The sequence below is a fragment of the Lissotriton helveticus genome, chromosome 11 (assembly GCF_964261635.1).
Source record: "Lissotriton helveticus chromosome 11, aLisHel1.1, whole genome shotgun sequence".
NCBI classification, from domain to species: Eukaryota; Metazoa; Chordata; class Amphibia; order Caudata; family Salamandridae; genus Lissotriton; species Lissotriton helveticus.
The window spans coordinates 441,365,711-441,385,308 of NC_136072.1; the positions used below are offsets into that span (position 1 = coordinate 441,365,711).

Here is a 19,598-nt window from a genome sequence, read left to right on the forward strand (position 1 = left end):
TCCTCCCCGTTCTCCGAACCGATATCTAGGGTTACGGTCATCCCCTTTCAGGGCCCTAGTTTTATGGCACCAGTGTTGGTTTTTATCATGGCTCTGCGTTTCTGGCGCGGAAAAGCTGTGTATAAGAACTGACGTCAGCTCGTGAGGGCGGCGTCTAACTACTCCGGCGACGTCTTGCCGGCGCCAACAACGCTGACGACGGACGCGGCGCCGCAGACGACGCCTACCGACGCGCAAGGGTACTGCTACGCAAAAGTTTCTGGATCCAGTCTGACGCCTGGGGATATTCCAAGGTAAGGAATCTAATACTAACTACTGTTTCTTACAGATATATCGTTACCGAAGGTAAGTAACTTGTGCGAGTGGTCACCGACCGTGCCAAAACAATGGGACAGGATAGGCTGGGTCGCCTCTATGATTGGGGTGGGTTTGAGGGGGGGGGCGGCCAAGGCTGGAAAATTAGTTGCTTGGCTAGATAAAAAAGAGCATGCTAATAGGCTTGTTCCAGAACTTAGGGACTCTGACCTGTCCCCCAGGACATAGCCAACCACTTTGCAATGTACTTCCACACAGTTTACCGCTCAGTGGCGCCATACACAGAGGATGCCTCTTCTGATCTCCTACGTGATATCTCCCTCCCAACGCTCTCTGACACCGACCAAGCATTTAAGGAGAGTGCCTTGACCACTGCCGAAATAGCGCTCGCAATCTGAGCGCTTCACGCTGGTAAAGCTCTCGACCCTAATGGTATCCCGATCTAACTTTACAAGCTCCGTCCAGATAAACTAGCTCCATATCTGAAGTCCATGTTTGAAGACGGCATTAAAGAGGGATCGCTGCCTCTAGATCAGAGAATCGCAACTATTGTCACAATCCACAAGGAAGGGAAATCCAAAACAGACTGCGCCTCTTACCGCCCTATTTCATTGCTCAATGCAGAACCTAAAATCTTAGCCAAAGTACTCGCCAACAGGCTGATTAAGGTAATTGGGGACTTAATACACCCTGATCAATCCGTATTCATGCCAAAGAGGAACACTGCCTTAAATCTGCTTAGAGTGCATGGGGTCTTGGGCAGGGTACCAACCATACAGGAAGACGCAATCATAGTCTCCCTTGATGCCACTATGGCATTTGATACGCTCGAATGGCTTTATCTTTTCGCTGTGCTCACAAAATTAGGATTTGGACTGAGTTTCAGCCAATGGGTGCACCTGTTATATAGCGCACCTATGGCTCAAGTAGTTGTGAATAACACAAAGTCAGAGACCTTCACTCTAAGCCAAGGGACCCGCCAGGGATGCCCCCTCTTTCTCTTGGTATTTGCCTTGGCCCTAGAACCCCTTGCAACATGGATCCGCAAAGATGTAATGATCCGCAGAATGCGATGGTCGGCAGACTGGGAAGATCGTATTTCATTATACACGGACGACATCCTTCTATACCTCACGTCCCCCAAAAGATCCCTCATAGATATATTTCATATCCTGGCCATCTTCGGCGGATACTCCGGGTTTTGTATCAACTGGCAGTAATCTCTCCTGTATGTCCTCTGTGGGGGCCCTCCTCCGCTACCTCGAAATTGCCCTATACCGATAGTCTCAGAGGGTTTTAAATATTTAGGCATTTTAGTTTCCCTTGATCCCTCCCTCAGACATGCCCGTAATCTTGTCCCCCCACTGCAGAGACTTAAACGTGACATTACAAACTGGAAGTCACTCCCGCTCTCATTATTGGGCAAGGCGGCCCTTTTTAAAATGATGTCCCTACCCCGCTTCCTTTGTGCTGCAGAACTCGACCGACCCTGTCCCAAATTCATATTTCAAAGAAATAGAAGGACTTCAGCGAGACCTCCTTTGGGGCGGGAGACAACGTATCGCCTTGCCAAAACTCACACTCAGTTGGTATGACGGCGAAATAGGACTGCCCGACATTAAAAAATACTACTGGGCAGTGCACCGTGTAGCAATAAACCATGGCACTTATGGTCGCCCTGACGACCCGGGTTTCAATATGGACAGATGGCTTCTTCCTCGCGGGGCCTATACCCGGCCACTGTACGCCAAACCAAACAGATACCCACTTACTGGCCCTACTAGCCACACAGTTAAGATCTTGCACTCAGCAACCAAATCGCTGGACTGGAGCAATAGACTAACCCTAGCCACACCATTGTGGGGTTCACAGAGATTGGGGTACCTGGGAAACTCCAACTGCTTCGCCAAATGGGATCTCATTGGCATCTCCCACATTAGGGACCTCTGGGACACAGAGGGTGTGAAGCCCTTTTATGCCCTCCTACGTCAATATGCACTGACAGATTTGGAACGTTTTCGATATCTGCAGGTCCGACATGCACTGCAAACAGTGCTACACCATGGTTCCTCCCCACCGGATAGCACCCCGGTGGAAGACAGGCTACTGGATGGACACATGCCTGACAAAGCTATCTCCCTAACATACCGAAAACTTATCAATAATATGGAAGAACCCTTGTTGTCACTAAGAGAAAAATGGACAGGCAATGGCATTGAATTACATGATGAAAGCTGGCAAACTGCAGTCTCCTCCCCCAAAACAGTAGCTATCCCGGCGCGTCTCTGCCTGGTGCTACTAAAGATCCTGAATAGAATTTACATAACAGGTCCCCAACTGACACACATGGGCGGACCGGCAAATGGGTCTTGTAGGAGGGGATGCACCCAAACGGGCACGTTCGTGCACATAATATAGCATTGTGAGCTACTCCAGGAATACTGGCGCATAATACACGATATAATTGGGGAAACAGAGGTCGAAATTCAACCAGAGCCCCTAGCTGCCTCCTTAATATTTGGGAACCCACTGATCTCAATACTCATGCCACTCAATGGGTCACACTTGGCTACATGGTTGCCAAAAGAACTATAGCACGGTTCTGGGGGGCTTCACATGCACCTACGATCACCGAGTGGAAAAAAGACCTAGATTGGTGTATGCTGAGAGTGAAGACTGTATACATGACCCGAGGCTGCCCCCAAAACTGGTCCAAGATTTGGACCCCCTGGATCGAATTCCGTGGTAATATATGCACTCCCCCCTGTATTCTTGATTGTGATGATTCCCCCTCCCCTTGATTTCCAATACACTATCCAACTGTATCGGTACATATATTTGATTTCATTGTTTTCCCCCTATTGACTTTTGTGATACTGTACCTTTGTTTTTTCGAGTCTGTTTAATAAAAAGAATTAAAAAAAAAATACTGTGCAGCTCTACTCAACACCACGTGGCCGTGAGCTCTTGCTAACCGCTGCCTCCTGCCTACACTGCGGTCATCAGAGCTCACAATTAGACTGTTGATTCATTATTTGCAGAGTACAATACCAAACTAAGTATAACATTTATCAAACCCTCTACAATATCCCTTTAGTATGCTACCTTTAAGAACTTCTTTTATATCACTTATAGATGTAGTTGAATAGTAAAATTCACGCTGTAAGTGCAAAGGCACACTTAATGACAGTCTACACTGTGGACAGCATATGTCACAATTTGATCCTCACTTTTTCTTCATTGGAAACCTACATTTCTTTTTTGGAGACAAAAATGGCTACACCACTGGAAGAATCATCTAATTCTGATCATTTTGTTACTGAAGAATTTATAACCATCGATGGTATTTATTTTTTCCTCTCAAAGTACATGCAGTCCAGTATGCAACAGTCAATACTTTGAGTGCAGCCCGTTCAGACCACGCATCATCGCAGGGTGAGCACACGCTAAACACCAGACGTACCACTGACTCGGTACACCATAAATAATCACCATGAGGCTTTATTAAGGCAAAATTCAGTAGTCAAGAAACATTATCCCCAGTACGGCCTGCCTGGACCACGCATCATCACAGGTTATGTACACGCTCAGTCCCAAAGTTAATACTAACTCAGTGCACCATAATTCATTGCCACATGGCCGTATTCATTCAGAATTCAACTGATTATTCATTCATTATTTATAGAGTGCAGTTCCAAACAAAGTATAACATCCCTTAAACTTACACAAAATCCCTTTAGTAGCCTTCCTTTAAAAGCTTCGTTTATATTAGTTCTAGGTTTCGTTGAAAAACAAAATTCACGCTGCAAGTGCAAAAGCACACTCAGTGGTAGTCTACACTGCGGACAGCACAGGTCACAACTGGAACTATATTTCAACAGTGGATTCCATACATGTTTCATCTTTTATTTCAATTGTGATTACAGATCATGCAGTCCAGTAGGCAACACGCTCAGTACCATACGTACCACTAACTCAGTGCATCATAAATAATCGCCACGTGGCCTTATTGAGGCAAAATTCAGTTACCAAAAGACATTCTTACCAGTGTGGTCTGCCTGAACCACGCATCATCTCAGGTTTCACACAAACCGACCCAACCTTAGTGCACCACAACTCATGAACCCTTTACGATAGAATCTTCTAGGTATTCTTTCAAATGTAGTGCTCTTACCTTTGTACAGCAGAAGTCATAAACTGTTTACAATTGAATATCTATGTATGATATCATGATTACTATTCTACTTGTTACCAACAGCAACGTAATAAAATGGAGTCAAGCGCACGTGCCCGTACGCACTTCAACTATCTATCTGTGTCTGTGTATTTATTATGTTTGTAAAATGCTGATCCTGCGCCCTACCACATTATGTTGTGCTGTAAACAGTGTATACAACCATCTTACCTCTGACAGTAAGTGTGGGCTATTCCTCCTTCTTTTTTTTTTAGCATATTTATATAGTGCAAAGTCAACCCAAAACTATATCAGTAATTTACATGAGCACCGTATTTACAGTAAATTTTCAGTCATGCGTAAATTACGTCATTACTCTACATTAACAGGATGTCCACGCAACTCCGAGCCTCGAACACTGATTTTCAGCACCAACTTCGACAGTATACCTGAATGATCACATACGTATATATTTTAGCTGCCTTTCATGTGCCAAAAACTGCAACTTAAACCTTTCACAGCCATGTATTACTACAGCTACAACAATCCACTGAATGTACAACAAACATTCATATTCGCAACAATACGTCATGTCCACCATCTTTTATGTGTGCAGCTATGAATGAATATAGGGTTAGTGATACCCTGTACCTTCCATGTTAGCCATATTGTGGGACTTTACGGACATAATGACACATTTGCGTGTAAGACCCGAGTGACGGCAGCACTACAACACGGACACCCGAATCAGTTGATTTCTCATATAGGTTACGACGGAACCACGCCCATAGCTAGACCCTCGCTTCTACCGAGGCACAAAATGGCTGCCAACACTTCCTTGTTTTGAATGTTGGCATTCAGCACGTGATCGGGACGGTGCGCTTATAGTGCGCGCAAGATGCACGGATACATCGAGGCTATATATATATATATATATATATATATATATATATATATATTATATATATATATATTTATATATATATATGTATATATACTTTTAATTATAATTTTCTCAGAAACTACTGAACGGATTTACAGCATTTAAGCAAAAGGTACGAGTCTGAACAGAGGACTACCTCTTTGCCAAATTTGGTGTAATTCCGTTAAGCCGTTCGGGCTGTAGCCGTGATGAACGGTTCCTATGGAAAATTGCATGGGGAAAACACATTTTCGTACCCCCCTTTTTTCTCGGCCCTCGCTTCAAACACAATATTTTAGACCCCGGGATTCCTCCTTCCCACGTAGCTAATTTTTACAAGCACAGGAACCCGCGCTTCGTTTTTATTTTTTTTACGGCGGATCCATGCTCCCACCCCACATTTCTCATTTTTTTCAAAATCAAAAAAAAATCTTTTATGGGCCCTAGGGGTTCTTGTGGGACACCCTAAGCAGGTCTAGAGGGTCAAAATAGTTCTTACCTTCCCCCTTTATACGTTTTAAACACTTGTTCCACTAATTTCTAGAGCCTCGCTTCTACCAAGGCACAAAATGGCGGCCAATTCTTCCTGGTTTTGAATGTTGCCAGCCACTTGACAGCCAATCAGCATTCTGTGCTTAATCGGGATGGTGTGCTTATAATCCGCGTATCCACCAAGGCCATAGATATATATGTACTTTTAATTGTAATTTTCTTAGCAACTACTGAACAGATTTACACCATATAAGCAAACGGCACGAGTCTGAACCAAGGACTACAACTTTGCCAAATTTGGTGTAATTCCGTTCAACCGTTCGGGCTGTCCCACGTTTTGGGACCCCCCTTTTTTCTCAGCCCCCGCTTCACGAATCACCCCAAGACTTTCAGGATAGGAGCGGACCGGAGCGCCCCACGAGTTATGAAAATTTTGCGAAGATTCGTCAACCAGCTCCAAAGTTATTCCAAATAGAATGTTGCGGATTTCCTATGGAAAATAAGTCCTAACTATAACTACCTACTGGCGACCGCCAGTAGTATATACAGCCAAACGCGTTTCGGGCGTGGACCGCCCTTGATCACTGGCAAGGAACTAACAGCAGAGCAGTCCGTAGGCACAGTTAACTATCCCGCCCATGTGGGGGTGTGCTCAAGGGAATTATGGTTCTTGCAGTCCGCTCTTAGTAAAACCATGAATGGGCGCCGTCAATCCCCAAAAGTTATTCCAAATAGAATGTTGCGGATTTCCTATGGAAAATAGGTCCTAACTATAACTACCTACTGGCGACCGCCAGTAGTTATATATATATATATATATATCTCCAGTAGTGTTACAGTTAAGTAATTGCAGTATTTCCGTGTATCGAAAAACCAATTGAGAAATGTTTTTTACCATTAGTGCTCATGAAATTATCTTAAAAGTATCTGAACTTAGAAGCTTCAACTTTTTAACCTGTCACAAACTTAATATTTCTTTTTATTTAAACAGGAGGACGGATCAGAGGTTGGTGTAGGTGGTGCCCAAGTTACAGGCTCCAATACACGGAAGCACATATTACAAGTCTCCACTTTCCAGATGACTATTCTAATGTTATTTAACAACAGAGAAAAATATACATTTGAGGTATGATTTCAGTAACTCTGCACTTTTTTTATGTAAAGGTGAAGATTAGTATCTTAAAAGGACGTATTAGAAACGTTGGCATACATTTTATTGTACAGAACATTTACCTAGAAAACTTTTTTAAAGTACAGTTAGAGAATTGTTTTCTGTTATACAACTTTGTGTTTTTACTACCTTTTTACTCCCCAGTTCTCACCATTAGTGGATGCATTTAATGTGGCACAACTGTAATTTAAACATTTGTTCAAACTAATTGTTACAGGGAAATAACACAGTAAATATGTTTACAATACTTACATTTACATGGGCTACGCGTTCTACTTTTTGTTGTAGGGCCACATGTTCCAATGCCTCGTAGGACACCCCATTCAGTTACCTGAAAGTTTACTTTGCACTGCATGCCTCGGGCTACCCTTTACTCTCATTCAACTCCGTCGATGATACTCTGCTAATGGAACGGATTATTTTTCAATTATGCGCCCAGTGCCATTCCAAGTACCCGCAGACCGATCTTCACAAAGTCTGCAATCTGTGCTTATCCGCCGAGCAGAGAGAAGAAAATTGTGATGCTTGTTGGTCATTTGATCAAAAAAGACCCAGCGGGACAGTCTGTCACGACCCAGAGAAATGCTGGGATATAAAATCGAACACACACTCGATATCTTTGGACAGGCAGATATCGAACAAGAGGAAGATCTCTAGGCCACAGCGACCGAAGAAGGGACCTTTTCGGTTTGAGATTCGGACTCTGACTTGGAGATCAACTTGGATGTGTCACTGGTTCAAGGTGTCATACGTACTCCAATCCCTCACCTGCCTAATCTAAAATGTCTGGGTTCCACAAAACAAAAGGCTTCTGGCCCGCCACTGTCATCTGACCATGGTGGGCACATTGATTCAGCTTCAGCTGCCCCACCCTTAGGCTCAGCACCCATAGCACATGCAAAGCCTTCCAGTTCTGCATCGAGCTGAGATTCCACCTCTTCAGCTCCGACCGCTCCAACTCTTCAAATTAAAACCGGTTCGGTTCCGAAACCTTCACGACCAAAATCTGCTCCTACTACACTCTCAGAGTCTATTGTGGAGATGATGCAGGAGAGACTCGATCTGAAACAAAAACTGATCCATATCCATCAGAGACTGGACGAATTATTACAAAGACTGTGTCAGTGCCTTATACCAAGCAGCAGACCTCTTTATAAGAAGCCATTGATTTGCCAATACCTAAGCAGAAGAAGAAAAAGGACAAGGCTCCCAGAACTCTGCACCCTATTCCTCCTTCTTCAGATCACAATAACCACCTGTACCTCACTCATCACAGAATCCCTTAAATATTACACCTCTGGGATCTCCACATACAGATGCAGACGGAGGGTATGATGATGACACTTATGGTGCACCATCACTACCAGACCTCAGGCAGGATTATCACATTGACCTCCACCACCCTCCTCCCTGATAGTGCATTATATCAAGAGCTTATTGCTTGGGCAACAGCAAACCAAGGGGTTACACTGCATAAAGAATCCATGAAAGAAGTTTTTTTTATTTGAAACATTGTGACCCACACATAGGGCATCTCAATCTCTTCCAATGCTTAAAGGTATGATGCGCCATGCAGATGATATTTTTAAGGATCCTCCCCGGGCTCACATTATCACCACTAGGGTACATAAATATAAGGCTTCACCATCTAACCCAATTTTTATTCGCGTCCAGCTTCCACTAGAGTCCCTAGTTATTTCAAATGCCTGTAAACGTGCTAACTCGCGAACTATAGCCGACGCTCCACCTCCTAATAAGGAATTAAAAGTTATTGATGTATCAGGCACACGGTTTGCTGCACATTCTGCCAGTCATTGGCAAATTGTAAATACACAGGGATTATTAGCCAGATATGACCGAGCTCAGTGGGAGGAGATGGCTGAACACCTCCAATATCTCCCAGAGGAACATGAAAAAAGGGCAATAACTGGTTCAGGTAGGAAAGTTGATGTGCACTGGACTCTGCAGATAACACCTTCAAAGGCATCAGCACAAGTGTCCTCCTACGGAGGCATGCCTGACTGCTTATCTCTGGATTTAAACCAGAAGTCCAGCAAACTTTACCCTGTCCCGTTTGATAAGGAACAACTCTTCAGCCCACAAGTAGACGAGTCCTTGGAGAAGATGAAAAAAGAGTCTGAGACTGCCAAATCTATGGGGGGCGCTTCATACATCCACTACTCTGGGCTCCTTTAATCGCTTTTCTTATAGAGCGGGTTCCAAAACAACATCTAGAGAAGCCTCTGCATCCTCCTTCAGATCACAAACCCATGCCTCTCCATCTTGAGGGTATTTCGGGGACAACTACAGGGCTAAAATCTTCAAAGGCGGGGCAAAGGTACACCAACCCATAATGCCCTCTCCGGTAACAAGCAGTGACTCTCTTATCCTTTGTACAATCATTCTACACCTGTCTGGGACGATTGCAGCAGTTTATCCTCACCTGGCAGTCCATAACATAGGACGGGTGGGTGTTGGAAATTATCCAACATAGTTATTGCCTCGAGCTCATCAACACTCCTCCCAGTATTCCACCTCGCACCCACAGACTCTCTCTCGGGAACATCAACTACTGCTCAAACAGGAAGTGCAAGCTCTCTTACGCAAAGGAGCTATAGAGCCAGTTTATCTACAACATCAACAGTCAGGGGTTTTCTCCCTGTACTTCCTTATTCCCAAAATGGACGGCTCCCTGTAGCCAATTTTAGATATACGGCGTCTGAATCACTACATACCAGAGCACTTCCATATGGTCACGCTTTAACATGTGCTTCCTTTTCTACGGCAAGGCGACTTCCTTGGGCATAGACTTAAAGGATGCATACTTTCACATTTACCTCCGGTTGGGGATAGCAGGAAAGCATTACCAATTCAAGGTCCTTCCATTCTGAGTCACCTCTGCACCAAGAGTGTTCACAAAATGCTTTGCAGCAGCACATTTACGCAGACAGAACATTCATGTCTTACCTTTTCTAGACAACTGGCTTATGTTGTGTTGTCCACACACTCCTATTACTATAAGCCTCCTATATGAAATATATATATTAAATGAAATTCCTGTTTTCAACCTTCACAGCTGCAACCATATCTATGGGCTAAGCTCAACACTCAGTTAGGTTTAGCCTATTCAAATGCGGCCAGAATTCAAAAGCGGCCAGAATTCAAAATTTTCAAACACTGCTACCACAGTCTCAAGCCAATCAATACCTGGCAGTCAAAACGTTCATGTTTCTTTTTGGGAGTGATGGCATCATGCATCCCCATAGTGCCTCATGCAAGACTGCATATACGTCCTCCACAAAAATGTTTGGCACAACAGTAGACTTAGTCACATGGTCAACTGAGCAATCTAGTGTTGGTAGACAGGTACCCTCATCACCCTCTACAGTGGTGGAACACTTAAAACTTGTTAGAAGAGCTACCGTTGATCGACCGTCTTCCACAAGTCATACTAACAGCAGACTCATTCCTCACAGGGTGGGGTGCTCACCTACAAGATATATTAGTTCAGTGTCTCTGGGACACCAAATACCCGAACCTCTAGATCAACTACCTAGAACTTCAAACTGTTCACCTAGTGCTGAAAGCATTTCTACCTCACCTCACAGGCAAAGTTGTCTCAGTCCAGACAGACAATATGACTGCCATGTACTATGTACAAAAAACAGGGGGGCACTCTCTACAGATGTCACGCCTCTCTCAGACCAATTGTCGTTGGGCGATACGTCAACAAAATCCATCTGTTAGCAGAACATCTTCCGTGTACAGACAATGATTTTGCTGACCTCTGCAGCACGGGGCAATAAGTACACAAGTGGGAACTCCTCTCCCAAGTCCTCCTCCCATATTTCTACAAGTGGGGGTTTCCACAAATAGACCTCTTTGCGATCGTAGAAAAAGCAAAATGCTCATACTTTGCCTCCAGGTTCCCACACCCCCTATCCAAAGGCAATACACTATGGGTGAATTGTTCAGGGATATTTGCCTACGATTTTCCGTCTCTCCCTCTTCTTCCATTTCTGGTTTGGAAGCTCTGGCAGACGTGTCTCACCCTCACCCTCATTCTGGTGGCTCCCACATGGGCTCGTCAACCATGGTTAATCCCACTGCTCGAATTTTCAGTAGTTCCACACAGGAAGCTTCACCTCAACCCGGACCTTCTCACTCAGAATAATGGGGATATCAGACATCCAAACCCAAAGGAGCTAAACGTTGCGATTTAGGTCCCGAAATCCCAGAATTTGGATACCTAAATTTAACACAAGAATGTATGACCATTCTTAAGGAAGCACTTAAGCCTACCACTAAAGCTTATTATGCAGCCAAGTGGAAAATGTGTTTCTTACTGTTGTAACAAAAAAATAGATCCACTCTGTGCATCTGTACAAAAAAAATGATTTGTTACGGTTATATCTTATTATTCTTATAATGGGTAAATTGATTTATTGTGTAGTTAATAAAAACCATTACAAAGTTAAAATACGTCATTTAAAATTGATCAGGTTACGTGCTTGATTGAAAATTAAAATCAGTATCAAGTTCATGTATAGTTCGTGGTTATTACTTCGCTCTGTACATTAAATGTTCTTTTATGCTCAAGCTTCTTAATAAATTTGACTGTTCTACAGATCAATTGCGGATCCGCAGTACACAGGACATATATTATAGCAGAGCGGCAAGTACGTATTCCGTGCTCATTGAACTTGGCCTTTAACCAGCTCCGACGTTCCTGATCCAAAGCCGGACAGATGCAAATCAGGTGCATAAAGTCTTGTTTTCTGGCACCACATAGGTCACACTCCTTGGTGCCTGGGGTCCTCCAGTCTGGTCGTTCAGTGTTGGTTGGAAGGCTGCCCATCCTTATACTAAGATATTTTAATTTAATTTATAATGGAAAGGCAAGCCCTAGATAGGCCACTGGTTTCGGCTTGTTGTATGATTGAAGTATCATCCAGGCATGTGAGCGGTGGCTAAGGATTGACTTATCATTAATCATAGAGTGACTGTTTGCCGCCTTTTTAGCTACCAACTTGAAAGACGATACAGGTAGCTTGGTGTGCCAAAGGGATGTTAGTTCGGTGGTTTCTAGGGAGATTTTTAAAAACTTAGTGTATAGAGAATCGGGGCTGTTTTGCATTGCTTCCCACATTGCAGAGTTCATTTCTTTTCCCCTGTGCATCTAGATGTCATACCAAAAAGACAGTCTCATATTTTTTATAATGGTACATTCCGTTCCCCTCTGTCCCTCTTCTCTCTTGGTTTCCCCCACCTGAAGCTTACCTTGGAATGTTGTGTAGTCTTCAGTGAGGAGAGTGGATGGCCGATAAAGACTACTCCCCAATGCTTGGTTCCTGTTGTCCTTTCTACTTCTAACACTGGTGACCATTTCTGGGCAGGGGGCAGTTGTGGCCATTTCCCCTTTGAGTGCTCTCTCCACACCGGTCCAGGTCCCACGTATTGGTGAACTTCATCTCAGGTCGTGGTGGACGTTGTTCATAGTATCCAGCTGGACTGTACTCTCGTGGTGAAGGTACCGTGCCTGTGAAGTGTATTTCGGGAACATTGGCGTGTTCTGGAACTCTTCCCGTATTTATTTGAGGTGCCTTGCCACCTGAGGAGTGCCTTTAGTGGTCGGTACTACGAGAATTTGAGGACACCCTTCCTTAAGCTCCCGTCATTTTTAATCTTGGGTCTGTAGGCTTTGGATGCCTTTTCCACTCTTCACGCGTGTGTGACTCGAGTGCCGCATCGAACCCAGAGCTTCCCGGCGCGTGCTAGTCCCTGTCACCCTGGGCAGCTGTCCTGGTGTCCTGTCAAGTATCGACGGAACTACGGGCGCGTTCAAGGAAAGTGCCGGATGATTGCCTGCCCATCGAGCCGGGGCACCATCAGGCAAGGGCCGTCACTGCTGGTGCGTAGGTGAGTGATCCGGAAGATTGCTCACGTTCCCAGCCGGCGCACCACCTACAGAGGGCCGCCTGTGTCTGTCATCTTGTGAAGGCAACGCGATTGGGGCCACGCTCCTGAATCTTGTCAGGACTGCCAGTGCACCATTATCTGAGGGCCGCCTATGTGTTTTTCAAGCCGTCTACGTTTCACATAAGAGCCGCCCTCTTGGGATCCTGTCAGGACTGCCGGCGCACCATCCCCTTTGAGCCGCCACTGTACTCCCCGCCTTCCTGTCAAGCGCCATCCATCGTCTTGGGAGGATCCTGGGGTAGTGAACATATGAAGACCGACGGTACCTCTGTGTGAACTTGTTATTCTTTACTTATGTTATGGTAATTTTCCATGGTCGCTGTAGTTGCTGTTGCTATCATCAAAGTGGGAAGTTTTTTTTTCTTTCCTATATAGGTATTGGACACTATTGTATAATGTTGGATCTCATACATATTTACAAATTTTGTGAGCATGCCGTCCCACTAATGTAGATCCTTCCTGTAGGAATTTAATATACTGCCAGGATATTCTTTTGCAACGGCCTTGCGGACCTTGTAAGTCATAGATATTAACACTACTAATGTGGTAAGCATCTTGTACCTTTAATGTATAGCCTCCCTGTATGAACTAATTATCCTGCCAGGGTATACTTTTGCAACAGCTTTTGTGGACTTAGTAAGTGATTTGTTTCTCACTCTGCACTGAGATTACATTACCCATTCCTTATACTGTACCCCTTGTAACTTTATTGTATTCCCTGCATCCCCTGTTAATAGCTCTTGTATGGCAGCTGCAGGAATGAGCCAGCCTCCCCTTTTTTAAATGTTATTGGGGAACCTGAAATGTGTTGGAAGGAGTGGGTGAATTTGTTTGAATCCTAACTCATAGCTATTGGTGGTGAAAGATTTAGCTCCGTACGCAAACACGTTCTTCTCCATAATTTGGGGGTGCACGGACGTAAAATGTATGAGACTTTACCAGTGCCAGAAGAAGAGGAAGAGTCTGGGGAAGGAGTGGATGTGTTTGCACAGACTATGGGTAAATTGCAGAAGCATTTTGGTGACAAAATTAATGTAGTGCTAGAACGCCACACATTTTTTAAAAGAGTACAAGGAAAACAAGAATCAGTTCCTAATTACATTGCAGCTTTATGGGGCCTAACAGTTATGCGAGTTTGGCAAACTCACTGATTCTCTTTTAAGACATCAACTAGTGCGTTTTACCAATAATCCACGTATTCAGGAGAAATTGCTGTCGAAGAATCCAGGGTTAAGAGAGGCAGTAGAGATTGTGAAATCTATAGAGCACACTGCAAAATGCATAAAAGAGATTAAACCTAATGCTGAAGTTGTTGCTAGTATTAAGGAAGATGAAGAAAAAACTGAGGTATACAGAGTAAAACCTAAGGAAAGCATGAGCAGCAAGGCAAATAACAGAGAAAAGAGTCCCAAATGTTACAGATGTGGGAGTAACCATAATTTTGATAATTTTTTCCAATGCCCCGCAAGATGTTACCTATAAAAAATGTAATAGTAGGGGGCATTTTGCGAGAGTATGCTGGGAATGTGAACCTCACCCAAAAGATATTGAAAGGGATGTAGAAAGGAATCCTAGTAAGGATATAAAATGCATTTGGTCCCAGGGTGAGAAATATGTCTTGCAACTCAAGGATATTACCGATTCTGTGAATTCCATCTATCCTAAATGTGAAGTGTTAATCGATAACAAATGCATAACTATGTATGCTGATTCTTGTTCTCCGTTAACACTTTTGAATAAGAATGATTTTGACACCCTAGGAAGTAAAACTGATAGCAAGTTGAGAAAACCAGATATTTCCCCTACCGGATATAGCAAGGAACCTTTACCCCTTATGGGGATGAAAGAGATGCACTTACAATTCAAAGGTAGGAAAGCCTACGGTAAGGTGTATATCATTGAATATGGGTCAAATCTATTAGGTTGGCAACATCAAAAAGAGTTAGGTATCATCTTAGACCCCAACAGTGCTGAGCAAATCCTACTTGCAGAACAATTTCACGAGGGGGACACCATATGCGAAGAATTCAAGAAGTTATTCCAGGAAGAGTTGGGCTGTTTGCACAATTTCCAGCATAGAATCAAGGTAAAGTATAATGCAAAACCTGCAGTCCATAAGCTATGTCCTGTACCTCACCAAATGAAAGAGCCGTTGGAAACTGAACTGCGTAAGCTGTGTGACTTGGATATCATTCAACCCATAAGTTGTTCCCAATGGTTGGCCCCAGTTGTCATCGCCGCGAAAGCTAATGGCGAAGGTATTCGGCTATGCGTGGACTTACGCAGCCTTAATGAGAATATTTGGGTAGAAAGATACCCCCTACCCATTATCAACGAGATGCTCAGCACCATGGGACCAGCAAAGTACTTTAGTGTAATAAACTTGTCAATGGCTTACCATCAGGTTGAACTCCACCCCGAATCAAGACCACTCACTGCCTTTTAACACTCCCCTAGGGGCATTTATGTTTAAAAGGATGCCGTTTGGGTTAGCGTCCGCTGCGGCAATCTTTCAGAAAGTCGTGCAACAAATCCTGGAAGGGGTGGACCACACCATGTGTTTTCAGGACGACATATTGGTGTATGGCCAAAGTGTGGAGGAACATGACTTATCCCTTAGGCGCGTCTTTGGAAGACTGATGGATGCTGGATTAACAGTCAAGAGAAACAAATGCAAGATTAGAGTTTAATCTATCAAGTATTTGGGACATTCTATCTCCGAAGAAGGGTTCAGACCCAAAGGTAGCCTGATTAGTGCAGTAAAAGACGCCCCATACCCGAGGAATAAAGAGGAACTAAAGTCCTTCTTGTGGCTCATGGAGTACATGTCGAAATACATTGACAATTTCACCTCCAAATGCGAACCCATGAGAGTTCTCCTAAAGAAAAACAACGAAATTCACATGGAACGAAGAACATGAGAGAGTAGCAGATGCTCTCAAGGAAGATCTGGTGAACTCGCCGGCACTAGGGGTTTTCGATCCAAAGAAGAAAACCATCCTCACAACAGATGCTTCCAACAAGAGTCTGGGGGCCACCCTAATACAGAAGGAAGGAAAGGAGGAAAAGATCATTGCCTTCGCATCAAGATGTCTTAAGGTCCCTGAACGGAACTACTCCGTTATTGAAAGGGAGGCCCTGGCCTGTTTCTGGGCAGTGAGGCACTTTAAATTCTTTTTGTGGGGACTGAATTTCACTATAAGAACAGACCACAAGCCTCTTACTTTCATCTTTACGGTGAAAGGTCTGGAAAACTGCACTCCACGCATAAGCAAATGGATCCTAGGACTGGAACACTACAATTTCAAAGTGGAATATGTTCCAGGGAAGGAAAATAAGATTGCCGACTTCTTATCTAGGACGCCATTATAAGAAGAAGAGCCAGAAGAAGCATTAGACAGTCCAATAATGATGATGGAGGAACCTGCCATCACTGAACAAGAATGGGAGGAGTGTATGAGAGAAGACACTGAAATGGACACATTAAAAGGCATCATGAGAGAAGGGTGGCCTAACAAGAGAAGTGATCTTGAAGCGGGAATCGCAGAATTTTGGGAAGTCCAAAACACACTCAGTATTATTGGGGGCAAAGTATCTCGCCAAAACAGAGTAGTACCTCCCAAAGGCCTGAGGAAAAGAATCATAGACTTGGCACATGAAGGTCATTTTATCGACGGAGTGCAACTTAAAGTAGAGAGAGAGAATTTCTGGTTTCCGAAAATGGACACAATAATTGAGCAACTTGTGAAGGATTGTGTCACATGTGCCAAGAGCGATAAATTAAAGACACTACGAAAGACGCCTCTATCTCCTGTCAAAATACCTACTAAACCTTGGAGCAAGTTACCTATGGACATCGAGTCAATGCACAACTTAGGATTCCAAAAGAAATTTGTTAGTCCTGATCGACTACACTTCACATTTGATTAAACAAAAATGTGTGCATTGTATCACCACTAAAACTGTTAGAGTTCCTCAAAGGAGCGTTCTGTGATGAGGGTTTACCCTCCACCTTAGTGACAGATAATTGGTGCAATTCACCTCAGAAGAAATGAAGGACTTCCTAAGTAAAATGAACATAAAGCACAAAATGACTGCCCTCTATTGCCCAAAGGCAAATTGCCTAGTTGAAAGAGCGAATAGACTCATTAAAGAGCACATTCAATTGGCCACCACCAATGGTCAAGACATAAAGAGTTCTCTTCGGAAGTGTCTATGGGCGTACCATACCTCACCTAACAAGGTGACAGGGATCTCCCCTTTCGTCTCCCTCCACAGGAGAGAACCATGCACAAAGTTTAATCCCAGTTGGCTGGAAGGAGGCAGGACCAATAACGTTGATCATGAAGAAATCACGGAAAAGATCAACCAACACCAAGCCAAATACAAACAGTGGTATGACCAGAAACATGGTGTCAAAGTCTCCAACTGGAAAGTAGGCGATATGGTGCAGGTAAAGAGATGCAATAGGGAAGGGTCTAATCAAAGCAAATTCTATCCTCAGAGTAAGTTAGTTAAAGGTCGCAAAAATGTAGTCCAACTTGAAAATGGGCAAAAAGTGGAGCTTTGACTAAATTGTTATTAGACCTTTCTGCCCTTTACAGGACTATCTTTTACCACTGTAAACTGCTTTGTTCTTCCTTGTTAAATTGTAAAATCACAGATGTGAAGGTGTCCTTGTTCTTAAACCTTTCCGCCCTTTACAGGACTATCTTTTACCACTGTAACCTCTTTGTTTTTCCTTGTTCAGTTATATGGGAAGGGAGATGTTATATCTTATTATTATTATAATGGTACATTCCTTTCCCCCCTGTCCCTCTTCTCTCTTGGTTGCCCCCACCTGAGGCTTACCTTGGAATCTTGTGTAGTCTTCAGTGAGGAGAGTGGATGGCCATTAAAGAATACTCACCAACGCTTGGTTCCTGTCATCCTTTATACTTCCAACAGTTACTTTTTGCATTTACAGCGCTCTGGCCTTGCTTATACTTCCATATGTCTACATCTTGTGCCAGGGGCTGCCTATCTATAAAATAGGCAACACTTACCCTTGTTCAAAGTGCCAGTTGTTAAGGCTTTAATGTCAGGCTTTAAAAGCATAATACCGACTAGAGTCCCACCTGCATGGAATCCCAAAATTGTTCTCACAAGGCGTATGGGTCCACCCTTTGAACCATTGCACAATTGCCCCTCCAATTTCTATCCTGGAAGGTTACTTTCGTAATTGCCATCACTTCACTAAGGCGTGTCAGTGAGCTCCAGGCACTAACTTTAGAAGAACCGTTTTTCCAACTACATAGGGAGGCTCTTAATTTCTTGCAAAGTTAGTGTCCCCTTTCTACATTAACCAATCGGTTGTAGTACCGTTTATTTCCTCCAACCAGATTCTGTGGCATAAATAGCTCTTCATACACTAGATGTCAAAAGAGCATTAATTTATTATATTGACAGGACAAAAGACTTTGGCAAAACTAAACAATTCTTTGTTGCTTTTCAAGCCCATTTAGGAAAAGCCCATTTAAAAAATCCAGCATTTCTAGATGGTTTGTTAAATGTATTTAAACATGCTATTTCAAAGCCAAATCATTTTTTTATACCCCTCCTAGAGCACACACTACTTGTAAGATAGGGGCACCCATGGCTTTCTTGGGCAACATCCCCATAGCTGACATTTGTAAAGCAGCTACATGGTCTGCACCACACACTATTGTGTGGAAGTTCTAGCATACCAAAAAGCTAATGTGGGACAAGCGATGCTACGTATACCTTTTCAAGCAACTGCATCCATTAGTTAGCCAATGCTTTTGGAGGACACTGCTGTACAGTCTATGCAAAGCTTGTGTATCTACAGCCAAACATGCCGCTAATGAATTATGTTACTTATCCTGTAAGCATCTGTTCTTGGCATGTAGTGCTGTAAATTCACATGTGCCCACCCTCCTCCCTGGACACCTATGGTCTTTCCAGTTCTTCTCTATTGTTTCATATGCCTGGACATCGCTTTACTTACACTTACTTATACTCCATTTTCACCCTCTTGCGGGAGAACAATCTAACAATGGAGTTGACGACCAAGAGGAGTAGTCAACTTACCTTTGGACTCGAAAGACTTCTTCGAAGCAAAACAACTTGCACACATCAGGACCCAACACTAAATGGCGGGAGTATGCAAATCATGTACATCTACAGCACTACATGCCAAGAACAGATGTTTACAGGGTAAGTTACATAATTCCTTTGCCACATCTCAAAATCTAAAATGCCAAAATTTCACCTCCACATTATGGGAGCCAGGGTCACTGAGCAGTGCACTGTTGATGAACTGGTGATACATTATATTACACTTTTCCACCTATCCCTCTAATGCTAGAATTGATCTTGAAGCTAATGAATTTGAGGCAGACATGCATACTGAATCTGCCCAGAATGGTCAAGACTATGGTAGTTTGCCCACTTACTCACAATGTCTTTCCCCATGCAAGAGGTTGCCATGCAAGCAGAACTTGTTGAGCACCGCTTGGCTTCAAAATCAGGCTAATAAGAAATTC

General features: G+C 43.7%; 1 protein-coding gene across 1 annotated transcript in view; it reads left to right on the plus strand.

Moving 5' to 3' along the window:
• CUL3 (cullin 3) overlaps positions 1 to 19,598 on the plus strand; it is a 580,651-nt gene that overhangs the window by 435,369 nt on the left and 125,684 nt on the right. Inside the window, exon 13 of the mRNA XM_078665956.1 lies at positions 6,895 to 7,029. Coding sequence (XP_078522082.1) covers positions 6,895 to 7,029 — 135 coding nt within the window. The remainder of the gene's footprint in view (positions 1 to 6,894; positions 7,030 to 19,598) is intronic.